Source organism: Myxocyprinus asiaticus, chromosome 49 (genome assembly GCF_019703515.2).
Source record: "Myxocyprinus asiaticus isolate MX2 ecotype Aquarium Trade chromosome 49, UBuf_Myxa_2, whole genome shotgun sequence".
Taxonomy (NCBI): Eukaryota; Metazoa; Chordata; class Actinopteri; order Cypriniformes; family Catostomidae; genus Myxocyprinus; species Myxocyprinus asiaticus.
This window is the reverse complement of record NC_059392.1, coordinates 1187936-1207419: the sequence shown is the minus strand read 5'-3', so window position 1 is coordinate 1207419 and position 19484 is coordinate 1187936. Positions and strand designations below refer to the sequence as shown.

Here is a 19484-nt window from a genome sequence, read left to right as displayed (position 1 = left end):
TCTTTAAACTATCTATGTTCCCCTTTTCAGGGAGACTAAATATTTACCTCTTAAAACAAAGTGACAGCAATGTACTCATCTGAACTATTTTGTAATTGTAACATTTGGAATTGTATTTCTTCTCATATTGTCTTTAACCCCACACATGCAAATGCAACATCCAAAAGTACTAAAACTGTTTTTAATGTGGAACATTTTAATTAGTGTATTTGAGTCTACTCATTATAGACATAATACAAATATTGTACAATGTTTTAACAAATTAACTTCACTGAAAATCACTGAAGTTAAAACTAGATTTTGCAGAATATTTCATTTCTCATAATTTCACGTTGAATCAGCAGCACACTCTATACAACACATTAAAGGAATAAATGAAACAACACAACACATTAAATTACACGTCCCAGCTTGAACATTTCATACAGTAGAAATACTGGCAAGAACAAAAACCTGATTTAAATCCACACGATGAACAAGTGTTCACCCTGAGAACTGTGGATGAAGCTTTTTCATATGAGTCTGTAGATGACTTGATTGGTAGAAACTCTTCCCACATGGAGGGCAGTGGTACGGTTTCTCTCTAGTGTGGATCTTCTCATGTCTTTTCACGTAAGACGTCAGAGTGAATCTCTTGTCACAGTGTGAACACTTGTAAGGTTTTTCTCCAGTGTGAATCCTCTGGTGCTCTTTCAAATGGCTGACTCTAGTAAAAGTCTTTTCACACTGAAAGCATACATGGTCTTTCACACCGGTGTGTGTTTTCTGGTGCTGTTTCAAACTGCTCCGCATTGCAAAACTCTTTCCACAATCAGAACACACATATGGCTTTTCTTTTGTATGAACTTTCAGGTGTTGCTTCAGGGCTGATTCCAGAATAAAATTTTTACCACACTGATCGCAGTAAAATGGTCTTTCTCCAGTGTGAGAGAGCAGATGATTGTGGAGACATTTTGACCATGGGAAACTCTTTCCACACTGATCACACGTGTGTGGCTTCTCTCCAGTGTGAACTCTCATGTGTCCATCGAGTGCTCCTTTTTGTGCAAAACTCTTTCCACACTGATGGCAAGTGTACGGTTTCTCTCCAGTGTGAACTCTCTTGTGAATCGTAAGGGATTGTTTTTGTGTGAAACTCTTTCCACACTGATCACATGTGTGCGGCTTCTCTCCAGTGTGCATTCTCATGTGAATAGTAAGGGAATGTTTTTGTGCAAAACTACTTCCACACTTATCACATGTGTATGGTTTCTTTTCAGTGTGAATTATTATGTGTTTCTTAAGGATTGCTTTACATGTGAAACTCTTTCCACACTGATCGCATGTGTGCGGCTTCTCTCCAGTGTGTATTCTCATGTGGTTTTTAAGACTTTTTCGACATCTGAATCTCTTTCCACACTGATCACATGTGTACGGCTTCTCTCCAGTGTGAACTCTCATGTGTCCATTGAGTGCTCCTTTTTGTGCAAAACTCTTTCCACACTGATCACATGTGTAAGGCTTCTCTCCAGTGTGAACTCTCATGTGAATCGTAAGGGACTGTTTTTGTGCAAAACTATTTCCACACTTATCACATGTGTAAGGCTTTACTCCAGTATGAATTCTTTTGTGCGTCTTAAAGTTGTTTTTATGTGCAAAACTCTTTCCACACTGATCACATGTGTACGGTTTCTCTCCAGTGTGGATTCTCATGTGAATCTCAAGGTGTCCTGTAAATATGAAACTCTTTCCACACTGACTGCAGGTGAAAGAGTTTTTGGCTTCTGCTCTGTCAGTATTTTTCTGTTTGAACTTGTTTTCAGTCTGTGAAAGTATTTCCAGCTCTTGACTTTCCTCCTTCACTTCCATCAGGTCTACAATGAACATATGAAATCATCAAAAATGTAATTCAAATGGAGACAAATGTGCAAATACAGAAAAGTGAAGCAACAGATTCAGTGATCTACTTTCATAATATTGTTGATGTGCTAAAGGTTAATCCTGTTATTTTAATATCAGATCTGGTTATTTGTTATTTGACAGCTCAGATAACAACCACCAAATATGAGACCTTAATGTATCTCAGAATCATTAATGAAGAATCAAGAATGAACACCAACCTATTAGTTCCTCAGTATCTTCATGTTTAATTCTGGAGACTTCTGGATCACTCATGATCTCACTCTCCTCTTTCACAAACTCCATCGTTACTGATTTTAGTTGTTCGGTTTGTTTGGATGCAGATCTTTTCTTGTAGACTGATGGGAATATTCACAGCATTTATCAGTTTATTAGAGTATGATTGTTTTAGCGCATACTTAACTCTTGTGTGACCTTCGGGACATTTTTGTATTTTTTGTTTTTTTTGATCATTTTGGCTGTGTTAATGCCAATGGCATAAATTTTGCCAAATGTATGCGTATTTGGGGGAATTTTTATATTTCAACCTCAGTTCCTATAATACATCTATAGTACACTGTGTACACAAAATAGTTACACACAGGACCTTCAGGACAAAAATGTCCCCATTGAAACTGCAATATTTGATCCCAGTGCCATTAAAGCATAAAATCATGAATTCTATGATATTATGCTTTCATTCCGGAGCCCTGGCTTTAAAATTGACATATTTTATATTTTCCACCAGATGGCGCCATTTTCCTCATGTTTAGCCTATGGAGCAAATACATGCTTTCTTCATATTTTCTGTTTGCTGTATTATAGAGCACTGCAGGCCAACTGAATAAATGATGCAGCTAAAATTGTGTGGGTGTGTTGGTATTTATGTCAGAGTGTGTTTTGTATGTGAGTATTGAGAAATTTGTGTGTGTGTGTGAGAGAGAAAAACAACAGTGGCATTATGTAAACAAACTGGCATTTAAAGGGTTAAAATCCTGAAAATGAATGAATATTTGGTAGTTATGATCAAGACTGATGTTGCTTAAAACAATTAACTCACTGAAAGTGGAATATAATATTAATATATAACATGATTATGGCACTTTTTGACGCAGACATTTTTGTTCGCCAAAGACCTCGGAGTAACCTTTTTTTTTTTTTTTTTTTTTTTGCACAAGGGTTAATATAATAAAAATATACTGTATAAAATGCTCTTTATAACCAATCAGAAAAATCATCCATGTGGATGCAGCAGAGCTTCCTGTTTAATGACCGATTCATTTAGTTTGTGATCGAGTGTATCAGTATATTTAGTTTGTTCGCAAACTCGTTCTGAAATCAAATGAACGACTGACTGCTTCAGTGAAGAACGTATTCGTTCAGTGGGTCAAACTAGAACTGCAAATAAAAATTTAAAAAACATCCTTAATTGACAATTGTTAACGTTAATTAATAATAATTAATTAATCATTAACAATAAAAATTATAAACTGTTAGTGGTGTACATCTTGAAACTCAAAAAATACAAGATAAATATTTTTCTTCAATCAAAGCTTATTTATACAAAGTTTGATGTTCGACTGTCCAACCGTTCTAATGAAAACCTCTCCAATTTTCTCAACATAAGAGAAAAATTCCTTTCTGTAGAAAGAAACGTGAAAACATGAAACAGCCACCAAAGTATGTGCATGTAGCCCACTGTTTAACTATCATTTAAATACTTTATTAAATTATTTAAATTAGAAGATATATATATATATATATATATATATATATATATATATATATATTTGAGTTTATTAAAACTCTCGTGTTGTAGATATTAACCGGCGGATCAACACTGCTTGTTGTCATGTTACACTATCATGGTGTATGCCATAAACGTAATGTTAATTTATAGAGAAACGTTCTGTCATTACATTGAGCCCACTTCATCTTTACAAGTAAGAAAGTTACGGATACACTTTTGTGTTTTAGACAGAACGTGACATGCAGTGCGCACGCGGAAGTGCAGTGCGCCCTCTAGTGGTGGATGATGGTTTAAACCTTCTTTGCATGATTAATCGATCAATAAGCTTAATTTACGCCAAATAATCTGTGATCGAGTCATCATTAACATCCCTTGGTCAAACCAATGATATACTCCTTTACAGTCCGCACAAGAATACTATTGGCTCGTGCTATCGTCAGTCTTTACAGGCAAGAAAATCCACCAAAGTATTCTCACGCTTCAAACTAGAGCTCATTGACTTCAAATGGGAGAGATGTCAGTGAACTAGAAATATGAGTCAGGGGATGGAAGTGAACGACAACGATTTGTTCACTTAAAAGATCTGTTCAAAAATACTGAATCGTTTATGAACAAAACATCACTATTTGGCATCTTACTTTCTTTTGACTGTTAGAATTTACCGCTCTCTATCATTTTCCTCTTTTGGAGAGTCGTGGAAATGTTATTGTGGGTTTTTTCCTTTAACTGTTGCAGCAATGGGGACGTAAGAATTATATTTGCAGTGGCTCCCATTCACCACTATAGAAGTTTACTCTGCTATTAGGACTGCATAATTAATAAACAATAATCGAGTTCTCAATTTCAGCTGCTGCAATTCAGAAATCATGAAAACTGTCAAGTTACAGCACTCCATTTAGATCTGCTCCCATTGCATCAGAAGTTTTTATTTACAACATATTTTCTGTCCGTTGTGTGTAAAAGTTTAGGAGTTTAAATGAGTCTATTATCATAACAGTAAAGACAACATAGTCCTTCACTTTCTGTCTATAAGTTTTTCTTTACTCTTTTGTTCAAGCAATAAAGTAATTCAGGAACAGTTATCAGCTGGTTTTGGATTTGTAGCTCACATATAAAATATACTAAGATGCCACACACAAAATAAGTATTTAAATTTACAATTATTATTAACTTTTTATAATTCATTCATCTAATGTATATTATTCTAAATGTATGTTTGTCATTAGAATAACAAGAGAATTCATCAACAATTATGATTTTTGTCATAATCGTGCAGTCGTACCTGCTATAGTTTACTGCTGCATTCAAAACCTGAAAATATGATCCATATTCAGTATTAACAGAATATGTGACATAATAACAATGATAAAAGTGCATCTATGACACAACATTCCTACATAAAAAATGATCTGTCATATATGACTTTCAGTAGTCTATCTTCTTATAAAAGCGCGATTGAATCCCGATTATGTTAAATAAATGAATTTACAAACCTGTTCTGAAAGTCAGATGATCTATGAAGAACGTCACAGTCCAGGATCGGGTCAAATGTTGAAGATGAAATCCAGATAAATCAGTAATCCATGTAAGAAGAACGGAGTCCTGTTGACAAAAGAGAAAACATCATCCACTCTGAGAGATTTCAGACAACCCCTCCTTTTCTTTTCTTTTTCTTCCCGCCAAATCCGAGAGGAGAGAACGAGCCTCTTAAAGCGACAGTACACTGTGTTGATCAAACCATCCTTAACTTTAAATCTCATATCACATTAAAATGTCTCAGTTTTATTGACTTTTCTCCAGAGAGACAGTGTAGATGATTTATCAGTCTGTATGGGGTTCCTCTGATTTTACTGTAAATGATGCTGTTTGGAAAAACACTGTATTATAATTACTTTATAAATAAATAGTAAACTTTTAGGGCTGATTAAACCGTTATAACTACATTTTCTGTTTTTTTTTTTTTTTTTTTTTGTAAGAGAAAAAAAAGGTGCAGACAAATCAAATGTACAAATAAATACTGTGAGGAGATTTATACCTCCTAGATATCAAAATTGGTGACGCTGTATTTTACCTCAGTCTATTCGCACAAATGAAATGTGTTTCTGTGGCAATTTACAGATGATCTCAATACATTACCATGATGAATTAGGTGAAAACAGTGAACTATTGGCATGAAATAAAGAGGCTTTTCAGCCTGATGGGCCTTTTATTTCTGTTGGGCTATTGACACTAATGAAACACGACTTTCAGAATAATTAGAAGAGACCTGACTTTATTCTGTGGAAATTAAATTAACCTAAATGTTTTATTTTTTATGCAAATTAACCAAATTATTTTCTGAAACAAGTCATATCAACTCAATTTTTACAAACAAATAGGCGGTATACAGTCAGCAGGACGCTTGTATTCATTCATTGTCGTGAATGATAAATTAAAAAGTGTGTGAACAGCGACACCTGCTGGTGATGAACAGACAGTGACTGAAACATCATCAAGACTTTTATTTATCCCACATGAAACAAATCTAACAGGCCTTTATATCAAACGATGTTCCCCATACTGTTAATAACTAAACTACAAAACATTTAAATCATGAATATTTACCTCTTAAAATAAAGTGACAGCATGTACTTGTCTGAACTATTTTGTGACAGCAGCGTTTTCTTTACTAACATTTGGAATTTTATTTCTTCTCATATTGTCTTTAACCCCACACATGCAAATGCAACATCCAAAAGTACTAAAACTGTTTTTAATATGGAGCATTTTAATTAGTGTACCTTTGAGTCTACACATTATACACATAATACAAACATTACACAACGTTTTAACAAATTAATTGCATTGAAAAACATCTGAAGAAGTTAAAACTAGATTTTGCAGAATATTTCATTTCTCATAATTTCATGTAGAATCAGCAGCACACTCTATACAACACATTAAAGGAATAAATGAAACAACACAACACATTAAATTACATGTCCCAGCTTGAACATTTCATACAGTAGAAATACTGGCAAGAACAAAAACCTGATTTAAATCCACACGATGAACAAGTGTTCACCCTGAGAACTGTGGATGAAGATGTAAGGCTGGCACCAGAATGTCTACAACCAAAAGGCACCATTTCTGGTAAAAGTCAAAGAACTCTGCAAGAACCAACGTCATAGAACTCTCTCACAAAAGCTGAAATCTACACCTGAATATCACCACAGTGTGATAAATTGCAAATCACCTTGCTGCCCCCCCTTCTCCCCTTCATCAGCTCTGGACCAACACAAAAACACAAGATTTATATGTAATAATATAACAAATACCATGAAAACAAAGAATGCAACTGTATGTGTTTGATATCATTTAAGAGGTCTCTGTGCGACTGGTATAGTGGTCTCTTTCCCATGCTGATAAAACTAATGGTAACAAAGTTATAAGGTCTTTGCCAAATACTGCATAATTCTGGAGGTGTCTCCCCCTCCTTGACCTACAATTGAAATGATCTCCTATATGTTAACAAGGTTAAACCCCAGGAAGTCAAGAACCCATTCACCCCCAAATCCTCATTGTTCAAAGGATAATACCATTTGGTACACAATGTTTATTCTGTCTAGATGTTTAAGGAAAGTTGGCATGAAGCTCTGGGGATCTGTATACAGATCTCCCATGCTGTACCGCTGCATGTAGTTTTGTCAGAGTTTTGTTTCTTTGACTTGTCATTTATTTTTAGTAATGCTTGTTTATTCTGATCATGTGAAATTGGCTTAGATTTGAATTTCTGCAACAATGTTTTATATCCTACCTGACAAATAAATTGTTATTATTTGATTTATTCTGAATTCCTCTGAAATCATTACTGGAGCTTTAATATAGGAGGAAGCCATTTAAAGACTCTCAGTTTGAATTTAAACCACTCAGGACAACCGGGTAGGACAACCGGGTAGGACAACCGGGTAGGATTTGAATTTCATTAGACCAGGGTAGACCATACTGGAGCTTTAATATAGGAGAAACCACTCTGGACAACCGGGTAGGAGAAAGCCATTTAAAGACTCTGTCACTGCTCACCGCCCGTCTTAGCAAGTTGTATGTACGTGACTAAGCAGCAATATCGTCTGGTTATGAGAAAAGCCAAACCAGACGATATTAGTTAACCCTACAACCGCTGACTAAGAACGGAACTGGCTATCCATTTTCGGGAGGTTTACGTAATTTAATAACGGCCGGCGTAAGTCTCCAAAGATCAAAAGGACAATGAATAGAAGAGGATTTAGAGTAATCAATAACCTAAAAATGTTAAATTAAAAGAATGATCAGAAATTAATTAGAGCTTAAATATAAATTAGAGGTCAACTTAAAATTGGAGTCAGATTAATATAAAATTGGAGTCAGATAAAATGAATAACAGAATCAAATGTGTGAATTAACAATAACTGATTTACTTCAGTGCTCAGAAAATACAGAACAACGCAAAGACCTTCAAGGGCAATTTATTGAAGTTCCGCTCCGGAACGGACAGAAAATTATCCTCTTTTTTACAAAGCTTTTTCATATGACTCTGTAGATGACTTGATTGATTGAAACTCTTCCCACATGGAGGGCAGTGGTACGGTTTCTCTCCAGTGTGGATCTTCTCATGTCTTTTCAGGTAAGACGACAGAGTGAATCTCTTGTCACAGTGTGAACACTTGTAAGGTTTTTCTCCAGTGTGAATTCTCTGGTGCTCTTTCAATCTACCAGCTGTGGTAAAAGTCTTTTCACACTGAAAGCACACATGGTCTTTCACACCGGTGTGTGTTTTCTGGTGCTGTTTCAAATCATCAAATCGTGCAAAACTCTTTCCACAATCAGAACATACATATGGCTTCTCCTTTGTGTAGGGCTTTACTGGTTGTTTAGATCAGTGTTACTATCAGAAATAATTAATAAATATTTATTTAGTTATTAATTAATATTTAAATTAATTAATTGAATCTAACTCATTAAAACCTCATATGGGGCTCCAGTAAATGTAGTGCGCTACATTTAGGAGCGGGTTTGGTTATTAGCAATAATTAATAATTATCAAAGATAATTATTAATTATTAAAATCAATAGAACATTGATGAGAATCAATGTTAGCTTTTTCTAATCCTTTAAATCAACAATTATCAAAGATAATCATCAATTGTTAACATCGATGAAACATTAAAATGAACACTAGTTTATTGATCATTCAAATTCAACAATCATCAAAAAGATAATTATCAATTATCAAAAATCAATAGAATATTAATAAGGATTAACATTGACGGGGCACCACCCTGAAATCAGGGACTAATAACCAGTTAGTATAACAGTCTCAATATTAGATTGTTTTCTTAGGAAAATCGACATCCGAAGAAAATCGATTTTCGGGAAAAAAAAAAACGAATGAAGGCTTGAATCTGAGCACTGACATCCCGTCAGCATGACACAGGTGTATGCAAAACAAACCAAAACACTTCTCTTTGTAATATAAACAAAGTTTATTTATGCAGTAATATCAATTAATAATTAATACAATGCAGTCAATAAACTTCCGACTTACAACTACAAACTAAACAGTGATATGATTAGATATGGAAACTAAAATAATCCTATAACACATAAGGTGTGTGTGTGTGTGTGGTTAGTACGAGAGAGAGAGAGAGAGAGGGAGGATAAAGTGACGGCCCTAAAGCCGATTTCGCGATCGTGGGAGAGAAAGCAGCTGTTAGTTTATCGCTCAGAGACGCGGTGGACGGCTCGTAAACAGTCCCGCGTTCTTTGATTCTTTAATGGTTAAACTCAGTTTGCCGGTCTCACCTGCGATGGCGAAAATGCACAACAGTCCAATTTGGTTGGACCACAATACAGCAAAACAAATTTGTGATAATTAATACCCTGAGTATTAATAATGAGCGGACATGGCGGTCCGTAAACTGTATAAGCAAAAAAACCTTGAAACACAAGAATAACACACTATAATATTCTATCTCTGCCCAGACGTAAACCTCTTACTTGAATCACATGAGGACACAGGTAGAATGTGTTTTCCTCCGTCCTTTAACTCAGACCCGGTTCCTTGAGGCTCGGGTGATGACGGGAGGCCGTTTCCTCGCTCTGTCGGCGGTACGGCTACTGATTCTCGGCAGGCTGGCGGAGAACTTCAGAAATGTCGACTTGATTGAAGATGGAAGAGAAATCTTTAATCTCTTCACTTCTGCAGGCAAACGGATGAAGATGCGGATTGCTCGGCGGTCTCCTTCGGATCTGTTAGAGTGTTCGGTGGAACACAGAGTAATCTCAACTCATCCAGCGAGATGGAGATTGTATGGCCACAGTTTCATGTCGGATGTTACTTCCTTGTGCCGCGAGGTTGCACCTGAGAGCAGCGATGAGCTACGTCTATACTCGGTGAACAAAGTTGCTGGAAGCAAATCCCGGAAGCATTTCAGAGGTATTTCTACTCCTGATGATGTCATGGTTTGAGGTGCGTTCTGTTGTGTGCCTCATCCAATAGGAGTTGAGAGTTCAATCCTTTAGTGAGCAAGGCTTCATGGGATTTGTAGTCTGTTTTGGACTCTCTCTGTTTGATTTTGGCGCGGTTTTTATCAGTAAGATTTACGACGTGGTGTGTGGGGGCCTGAGTTAAATTTTACGACTGTGTTAGGCCTGCCTTTGTCTTCTATCTGAATACATGAGGCCCAACATTTGTATGAACTTTCAGGTGTCGCTTCAGGGCTGATTCTACTCTAAAATTTTTACCACACTGATCGCAGTTAAATGGTCTTTCTCCAGTGTGAGAGAGCAGATGATCACGGAGATATTTTGATAGAACAAAACTCTTTCCACACTGATCACACGTGTACGGCTTCTCTCCAGTGTGGATTCTCATGTGTCCATCGAATGCTGCTTTTTGTGCAAAACTCTTTCCACACTGATCACATGTGTACGGCTTCTTTTCAGCGTGAATTATTATGTGTTTATTAAGGATTTTTTTACATGTGAAACTTTTTCCACACTGATCACATGTGTAAGGCTTCTCTCCAGTGTGCATTCTCGTGTGAATCGTAAGGGATTCTTTTCGTATGAAACTCTTTCCACACTGATCACATGTGTGCAGCTTCTCTCCAGTGTGGATTCTCATGTGAATCGTAAGGGAATATTTTTGTGAAAAACTCTTTCCACATTGATCACATGTGTACGGCTTCTTTTCAGCATGAATTATTATGTGGTTCTTAAGGATTTTTTTACATGTGAAACTTTTTCCACACTGATCACACGTGTGGGGTTTCTCTCCAGTATGAATTCTTATGTGCATCTTAAAGTTATCTTTATAAATGAAACTCTTTCCACACTGATCACATGTGTACGGCTTCTCTCCAGTGTGGATTCTCATGTGAATCGTAAGGGATTGTTTTTGTGCAAAACTCTTTCCACACTGATAACATGTGTTCAGCTTCTTTTCAGCATGAATTATTATGTGTTTATTAAGGACTTTTTTACATGTGAAACTCTTTCCACACTGATCACATTTGTAAGGCTTCTCTCCAGTGTGCATTCTCATGTGAATCGTAAGGGATAGTTTTTCTGCAAAACTCTTTCCACATTGATCACATGTGTACGGTTTCTTTTCAGCATGAATTATTTTATGTTTCTTAAGATTTGCTTTATATGTGAAACTCTTTCCACACTGATCACATGTGTATGGCTTCTCTCCAGTGTGGAAACTCATGTGTCCATCGAGTGCTCCTTTTTGTGCAAAACTATTTCCACACTGATCACATGTGTACGGCTTCTTTTCAGCGTGAATTATTACGTGTTTCTTAAGGACTGCTTTACATGTGAAACTCTTTCCACACTGATCACACGTGTACGGTTTCTCTCCAGTATGAAATCTCATGTGCATCTTAAAGCTTTCTTTAAGTCTGAATCTCTTTCCACACTGATCACATGTGTACGGGTTCTCTCCAGTGTGAACTCTCATGTGAACCTCAAGGCGTCCTGTACGTATGAAACTCTTTCCACACTGACTGCAGGTGAAAGACTTTTTGGCTTTTGCTCCATCTGTATTTTTCTGTGTGAACTTGTTTTCAGTCTGTGAAAGTATTTCCAGCTGTTTACTTTCCTCCTTCACTTCCATCAGATCTACAATGAACATATGAAATCATCAAAAATGTAATTCAAATGGAGACAAATGTGCAAATACAGAAAAGTGAAGCAACAGTCTCAATTATCTACTTTCATACTATTGTTGATGTGCTAAAGGTTAATCCTGTTATTTTAATATCAAATCTGGTTATTTGTTATTTGACAGCTCAGATAACAACCACCAAATATGAGACCTTAATGTATCTCAGAATCATTAATGAAGAATCAAGAATGAACACCAACCTATTAGTTCCTCAGTATCTTCATGTTTAATTCTGGAGACTTCTGGATCACTCATGATCTCACTCTCCTCTTTCACAAACTCCATCGTTACTGATTTTAGTTGTTCGGTTTGTTTGGATGCAGATCTTTTCTTGTAGACTGATGGGAAAATTCACAGCATTTATCAGTTTATTAGAGTATGATTGTTTTAGTGCATACTTAATATAATGAAAATATACTGTATAAAATGCTCTTTATAACCAATCAGAAAAATCATCCATGCGGTTGCAGCAGAGCTTCCTGTTTAATGACCGATTCATTTAGTTTGTGATCGAGTGTATCAGTATATTTAATTTGTTCGAGAACTCGTTCTGAATCAAATGAACGACTGACTGCTTCAGTGAAGAACGGATTCGTTCAGTGGGTCAAATTAGAATTACAAATTAAAAAATAAAAAACATCCTTAATTGACAATTGTTAATGTTAATGAATAACAACTGATTAATCATTAAAAATAAAAATTATAAACTGTTAGTGGTGTACATCTTGAATCTCAAAAAATACAAGATGCATATTTTTCTTCAATCAAAGATTATTTATACAAAGTTTGATGTTCGATTGTCCAACCGTTCTAATGAAAACCTCTCCGATTTTCTCAACATAAGAGAAAAATTCCTTTCTGTAGAAAGAAACGTGAAAACATGAAACAGCCACCAAAGTATGTGCATGTAGCCCACTGTTTAACTATCATTTAAATACATACACTTAAAAAATCTGAGCATTATTTCCTCTGAATATATTTTCAGTTCATAGTATTTTAATACTGTACAATCAGGCTGTTTAGTATGAATAAGTGATTTTTTTTAATTTACTTTTAATGTATTACAGTTAATAATAACAACTTATTAGAAGATATATATGTATATTCGAGTTTTAATAAACTCTCATGTTGTAGATAATTATCTATCTTGTATGCCATAAACATAATGTTCATTTATAGAGAAACGTTCTGTCATTACATTGAGCCCGCTTCATCTTTACAAGTAAGAAAGTTACGGATACACTTTTGTGTTTTAGACAGAACGTGACATGCAGTGCGCAAGCGGAAGTGCAGTGCGCCCTCTAGTGGTGGATGACTATAAACAGTCTTTTCTCCATATGCTGGCATGATTACCGAACGCATTTGTGCTAAATTTATTAATCGACGATCAATAAGCTTAATCAATTTACGATGAATAATCGTCATCGATTCATCATTAACATCCCTTGGTCAAACCAATGACATACTCCTTTACAGTCCGCACAAGAATACTATTGGCTCGTGCTATCGTCAGTCTTTACAGGCAAGAAAATCCACCAAAGTATTCTCACGCTTCAAACTAGAGCTCATTGACTTCAAATGGGAGAGATGTCAGTGAACTAGAAATATGAGTAAGGGGATGGAAGTGAACGACAACAATTTGTTCACTTAAAAGATCTGTTCAAAAATACTGAATCGTTTATGAACAAAACATCACTATTTGATATCTTCCTTTCTTTTGACTGTTAGAATTTACCGCTCTCTATCATTTTCCTCTTTTGGAGAGTCGTGGAAATGTTATTGTGGGTTTTTTCCTTTAACTGTTGCAGCAATGGGGACGTAAGAATTATATTTGCAGTGGCTCCCATTCACCACTATAGAAGTTTACTCTGCTATTAGGACTGCATAATTAATAAACAATAATCGAGTTCTCAATTTCAGCTGCTGCAATTAAATAATCATGAAAACTGTGAAGTTACAGCACTCCATTTAGATCTGCTCCCAATGCATCAGAAGTTTTTATTTACAACATATTTTCTGTCCGTTGTGTGTAAAAGTTTAGGAGTTTAAATGAGTCTATTATCATAACAGTAAAGACAACATAGTCCTTCAATCTCTGTCTATAATTTATTCAAAATGAATAACACTTTTGTTTTTCATGCAATAAAGTAATTCAGGAGTTATCAGCTTGTTCTGGATTTGTAGCTCACATATAGAATATGGCAAGAAGATGCCCAACAAAAAATAAGTAATTTAATTTAAATTTACAATTATTAACTATTTAACATTAATTCATTTATTCTATATTTTTCTAAATTAGTAATCGCCATAAGAATAACAAACAAATCTTGAACATGTGATCTGTGATATATGACTTCCAGTAGTCTATCTTCTTATAAAAGCGCGATTGAATCCCGATTATGTTAAATAAATGAATTTACAAACCTGTTCTGAAAGTCAGATGATCTATGAAGAACGTCACAGTCCAGGATCGGGTCAAATGTTGAAGATGAAATCCAGATAAATCAGTAATCCATGTAAGAAGAACGGAGTCCTGTTGACAAAAGAGAAAACATCATCCACTCTGAGAGATTTCAGACAACCCCTCCTTTTCTTTTCTTTTTCTTCCCGCCAAATCCGAGAGGAGAGAACGAGCCTCTTAAAGCGACAGTACACTGTGTTGATCAAACCATCCTTAACTTTAAATCTCATATCACATTAAAATGTCTCAGTTTTATTGACTTTTCTCCAGAGAGACAGTGTAGATGATTTATCAGTCTGAATGGGGTTCCTCTGATTTTACTGTAAATGATGCTGTTTGGAAAAACACTGTATTATAATTACTTTATACATAAATAGTAAACTTTTAGGGCTGATTAAACCGTTATAACTATATTTTCTGTATTTTTTTTTTTTTTTTTTGTAAGAGAATAAATAGAAGAATAAAAATGTGCAGACAAATCAAATGTACAAATAAATACTGTGAGGAGATTTATACCTCCTAGATATCAAAATTGGTGACGCTGTATTTTACCTCAGTCTATTCGCACAAATGAAATGTGTTTCTGTGGCAATTTACAGATGATCTCAATACATTACCATGATGAATTAGGTGAAAACAGTGAACTATTGGCATGAAATAAAGAGGCTTTTCAGCCTGATGGGCCTTTTATTTCTGTTGGGCTATTGACACTAATGAAACACGACTTTCAGAATAATTAGAAGAGACCTGACATTATTCTGTGGAAATTATATGAACCTAAATGTTTTATTTTTTATGCAAAATGGCCAAATTATTTGCTAAGAAAGAGTTTATGAAACAAGTCAATTTTTACAAACAAATAGGCGGTATACAGTCAGCAGGACGCTTGTATTCATTCATTGTCGTGAATGATAAATTAAAAAGTGTGTGAACAGCGACACCTGCTGGTGATGAACAGACAGTGACTGAAACATCGTCAAGACTTTTATTTATCCCACATGAAACAAATCTAACAGGCCTTTATATCAAACGATGTTCCCCATACTGTCAATAACTAAACTACAAAACATTTAAATCATGAATATTTACCTCTTAAAATAAAGTGACAGCATGTACTCGTCTGAACTATTTTGTGACAGCAGCGTTTTCTTTACTAACATTTGGAATTTTTTTTCTTCTCATATTGTCTTTAACCCCACACATGCAAATGCAACATCCAAAAGTACTAAAACTGTTTTTAATGTGGAACATTTTAATTAGTGTACCTTTGAGTCTACACATTATACACATAATACAAACATTACACAATGTTTTAACAAATTAACTGCATTGAAAAACATCTGAAAAAGTTAAAACTAGATTTTGCAGAATATTTCATTTCTCATAATTTCATGTAGAATCAGCAGCACACTCTATACAACACATTAAAGGAATAAATGAAACAACACAACACATTAAATTACATGTCACAGCTTGAACAATTCATACAGTAGAAATACTGGCAAGAACAAAAACCTGATTTAAATCCACATGATGAACAAGTGTTCACCCTGAGAACTGTGGATGAAGCTTTTTCATATGACTCTGTAGATGACTTGATTGGATGAAACTCTTCCCACATGGAGGGCAGTGGTGCGGTTTCTCTCTAGTGTGGATCTTCTCATGTCTTTTCAGGTAAGACGACAGAGTGAATCTCTTGTCACAGTGTGAACACTTGTAAGGTTTTTCTCCAGTGTGAATTCTCTGGTGCTCTTTCAATCTACCAGCTGTGGTAAAAGTCTTTTCACACTGAAAGCACACATGGTCTTTCACACCGGTGTGTGTTTTCTGGTGCTGTTTCAAACGGTCCACTCGTGCAAAACTCTTTCCACAATCAGAACACACATATGGCTTCTCCTTTGTATGAACTTTCATGTGTTGCTTCAGGGCTGATTCCACTCTAAAATATTTACCACACTGATCGCAGTTAAATGGTCTTTCTCCAGTGTGAGAGAGCAAATGATCACGGAGACATTTTGACCATGTGAAACTCTTTCCACACTGATCACATGTGTACGGTTTCTCTCCAGTGTGGATTCTCATGTGTCCATCGAGTGCTACTTTTTGTGCAAAACTCTTTCCACACTGATCACACGTGTACGGCTTCTCTCCAGTGTGAATTCTCATGTGTCCATCAAGTGCTACTTTTTGTCCAAAACTATTTCCACACTGATCACATGTGTATGGTTTCTTTTCAGCATGAATTATTATGTGGTTCTTAAGGATTTTTTTACATGTGAAACTCTTTCCACACTGATCGCATGTGTGGGGTTTCTCTCCAGTATGAATTCTTATGTGCATCTTAAAGCTTTCTTTACGTGTGAAACTCTTTCCACACAGATCACATGTGAACGGCTTCTCTCCAGTGTGGATTCTCATGTGTCCATCGAGTCCTACTTTTTGTGCAAAACTCTTTCCACATTTATCACATGTGTAGGGCTTCTTTTCAGCGTGAATTATTATGTGTTTCTTAAGGACTGCTTTACATGTGAAACTCTTTCCACACTGATCACACGTGTGGGGTTTCTCTCCAGTATGAATTCTTATGTGCATCTTAAAGCTTTCTTTACATGTGAAACTCTTTCCACACTGATCACATGTGAACGGCTTCTCTCCAGTGTGGATTCTCATGTGTCCATCGAGTCCTACTTTTTGTGCAAAACTCTTTCCACATTTATCACATGTGTACGGCTTCTTTTCAGCGTGAATTATTATGTGTTTCTTAAGGACTGCTTTACATGTGAAATTCTTTCCACACTGATCACACGTGTGGGGTTTCTCTCCAGTATGAATTCTTATGTGCGTCTTAAAGCTTTCTTTACGTGTGAAACTCTTTCCACACTTATCACATGTGTACAGCTTCTCTCCAGTGTGAACACTCATGTGAAACGTAAGGGTTTGTTTTTGTGTGAAACTCTTTCCACACTGATCACATGTGTGCGGCTTCTCTCCAGTGTGGATTCTCATGTGAAACGTAAGGGATTGTTTTTGTGCAAAACTCTTTCCACACTGATCACATGTGTATGGCTTCTTTTCAGCGTGAATTCTTATGTGCATCTTAAAGCTATCTTTACGTGTGAAACTCTTTCCACACTGATCACAGGTGTACGGTTTGTCTCCAGTATGAATTCTCATGTGGCGATTAAAGTCTTTTTTACGTGTGCAACTCTTTCCACACTCATAACATGCAAAAGGTTTTTCTCCAGTGTGCATTCTCATGTGGCTCTTAAGAGCTTCTTTATGTGTGAAACTCTTTTCACACTGACTGCAGGTGAAAGACTTTTTGGCTTCTGCTCTGTCAGTATTTTTCTGTATGAACTTGTTTTCAGTCTGTGAAAGTATTTCCAGCTCTTGACTTTCCTCCTTCACTTCCATCAGGTCTACAATGAACATAAGAAATCATAAAAAATTCAATTTAAATGGAGACAAATGTGCAAATACAGAAAAGTGCAACAACAGATTCAAGTATCTACTTTCATACTATTGATGATGTGCTAAAGGTTAATCCTGTTATTTTAATATCAAATCTGGTTATTTGTTATTTGACAGCTCAGATAACAACCACCAAATATGAAACCTTAATGTATCTCAGAATCATTAATGAAGAATCAAGAATGAACACCAACCGAGAGTCGCGTGGCGCCATGCGAGGTTCGGATGTGTGAACGGCGAGCTCTGCGCACTCTGCTAGTTGTGCCTCTTTTTGTGTCATAGACCGGTGAGACTTGATACACCCTGATTTTTAACTGTCCTAGGAAGGCAATATGTCGGGGAATTCGGAATCCTCAGGCTCTGGAGACATTGGGGGATGGTTGCGTGCTCAGGCTAAAGCTCGGTTTGGCCGCTGAGGTGAAAGAGCTTCAGTGTCAACTGTTGAGCATGTCAGCAATGCTGAAGAGGGTCGTTGCTGACTTGGAGGATCTTACTGTGATGCGTCAATCGATCACTGCCATGAAGACGAAATTCACTGAGATGGTTGCAAGAGTGGCGGATGTTTTGATTGGTGGATCGATTGTCTGGAGTCATCGGAGAGGAAACTGGCTGCTAAACTGCTGCCGACCAAGGTGGACTTTGAGCGCATTTGGGAAGTTGTGACTGGTGGAGCAGCATCCGAATTGTTGGGAGTTCCTGAATGAGCAGAGGGTCAGAATATGGTAGAATTTCTGGACAGGCTCTTTCTGGGTCTGCTCGACATAACAGGCCATGGGCTGGGGGTTGGGCGAACTCACAGAGATCTGGCTCTGAGATCCGTGGCGGGAGACAGGCCCCGATCAATTCTGGCCAAATTTCTGAGATCATCCGATGGGGATCACGTGTTGCACAAGGCGGGGAGTAAAGGAGGGCTTTCTTGGAAGAACCACAGAATTTTCTTGTTCCCAGGCTTTGAGAATTAGACAGGAGAGGGGTGTGATCAATTCAGGGAATGCAAGAAACTCTTACATCAATGGAAGGTCGTGTTTGCAACGATGTTCCCGGCCAAACTGAGAATAGATGCTAAGGATGGCCACAAAATATTTATATGCCCACAGCAAGCATTGTCCTTCATAAAGTCAGTGGAGTAAGTCATTGTGTGATACTCATTTTGCAGCCGAGTGGACCTGACCTGACTTTGCTCGACTGAGCAAAAAAATTCTCTTGATTCTGAGATAAACTTGGAGGAGTTTGGCGAGGTTATCCGGGGCCAGATGGCTTTGCCGCTGAGTTTTTTTTAGATCTTATGCTACAGAACTGGCTCCACTTTTGCTAGAAGTTTATACGGAATCATTAAAGAATGGAAAGATCCAAGCGAGTGTAAGAGTTACCGTCCAATTTCCCTGATCCAGCTGGATGTTAAAATATTGTCAAAAATTTTGGCTAATTGATTAAGTAAAGTTATGACATCTTATATATATATATATATATCAGGTGGAGTTTATTCAGGGCTGCAGCTCTTCTGATAACATTAGGCATTTCATCAATATCATGTGGTCCGTGGCGAATGAACAGAATCTGGTCGCTGCCATCTCACTTGATGCCGAAAAGGCTTTTAATATGGTAGAATGGGATTATCTTTTTAAGATTTTGGAAATGTATGGGTTAGGGAGTATGTTTATTGGATGGATTAAGTTGCTTTATAGACACCTGGTAGTGGTGGTACAAACAAATGGATTAATTTCAGATTATTT

The 19484-nt window shown here is 36.5% G+C and overlaps 2 protein-coding genes and 1 pseudogene across 2 annotated transcripts in view; all 3 read right to left on the bottom strand.

Annotated features, from left to right (window-relative positions):
- The window catches only part of LOC127438050 (zinc finger protein 234-like), a 173643-nt pseudogene that overhangs the window by 94775 nt on the left and 59384 nt on the right, over positions 1 to 19484 (bottom strand).
- LOC127438602 (gastrula zinc finger protein XlCGF26.1-like) overlaps positions 1 to 19484 on the bottom strand; it is an 85077-nt gene that overhangs the window by 58559 nt on the left and 7034 nt on the right. The window contains exon 3 of the mRNA XM_051694302.1: positions 15370 to 17699. Coding sequence (XP_051550262.1) covers positions 15826 to 17699 — 1874 coding nt within the window. The 3' untranslated portion in view covers positions 15370 to 15825. The remainder of the gene's footprint in view (positions 1 to 15369; positions 17700 to 19484) is intronic.
- On the bottom strand, positions 316 to 19142 carry LOC127438603 (gastrula zinc finger protein XlCGF57.1-like). Its single transcript, XM_051694303.1, has 2 exons — positions 17946 to 19142; positions 316 to 1853 (listed from the first exon to the last, which is right to left on the bottom strand). Exon 2 carries the CDS (start codon positions 1846 to 1848, stop codon positions 484 to 486), a length of 1365 nt encoding a protein of 454 aa, XP_051550263.1. The 5' UTR covers positions 1849 to 1853; positions 17946 to 19142; the 3' UTR covers positions 316 to 483.